The sequence below is a fragment of the Galeopterus variegatus genome, unplaced genomic scaffold, assembly GCF_000696425.1.
Source record: "Galeopterus variegatus unplaced genomic scaffold, G_variegatus-3.0.2 Scaffold3382, whole genome shotgun sequence".
Taxonomy (NCBI): domain Eukaryota; kingdom Metazoa; phylum Chordata; class Mammalia; order Dermoptera; family Cynocephalidae; genus Galeopterus; species Galeopterus variegatus.
Genome location: NW_007729493.1, coordinates 187788 through 188241, shown reverse-complemented (window position 1 = coordinate 188241; position 454 = coordinate 187788). Strand labels below are relative to the sequence as shown.

Genomic DNA, 454 nt, shown 5'->3' with positions numbered 1-454 from the left:
TCCTGGGCCTTTTCCTCAGCTTTTCCAGTGTCACTACCGAAGAGCCTCGAGGAAAGACTCCTCACCTTGCCCGCCCCTCAGCCTGGGGAAGGAAGGGGAGCGGGTGGCCGTGCGGGCTCCGGCTCCAGTTCCCCCTCCCACCAGCTCCCAGCGTCGCCTGTGCGGCAGTTTTCACGTGCCTGGCTCCTGGGTGCCCTCAGTGCCCACCGGGTCCCCGCCCTCGAGTCCACAGTCCTGGGAACCGTCCCCGATGGCCTCCCCCGCAGGCCAGTCTCCGTTCCCCACCCCTCCCCGTCCCGATCCCACACGCTTGGTGCGTGCACATTTGAAGAACGAGGCGGATCCAGAAAAGAGGAAAAAAAGCAGTAAAGGAGGGGCCCGGCTACTCGCGGCTTTACGGGCGCACGTAGCTCAGGCCTCGGCCCGGGGGCGGGCGCTGCGGCGCGGGGCGGGG

General features: G+C 67.8%; 1 protein-coding gene across 1 annotated transcript in view; it reads left to right on the top strand.

Moving 5' to 3' along the window:
• The first annotated feature begins 250 nt into the window (after positions 1–250).
• GAPDH (glyceraldehyde-3-phosphate dehydrogenase) overlaps positions 251–454 on the top strand; it is a 4252-nt gene continuing 4048 nt past the window's right edge. The window contains 1 exon segment of the mRNA XM_008584851.1: positions 251–266. Within this exon segment, the coding sequence (XP_008583073.1) occupies positions 251–266 (16 nt within the window).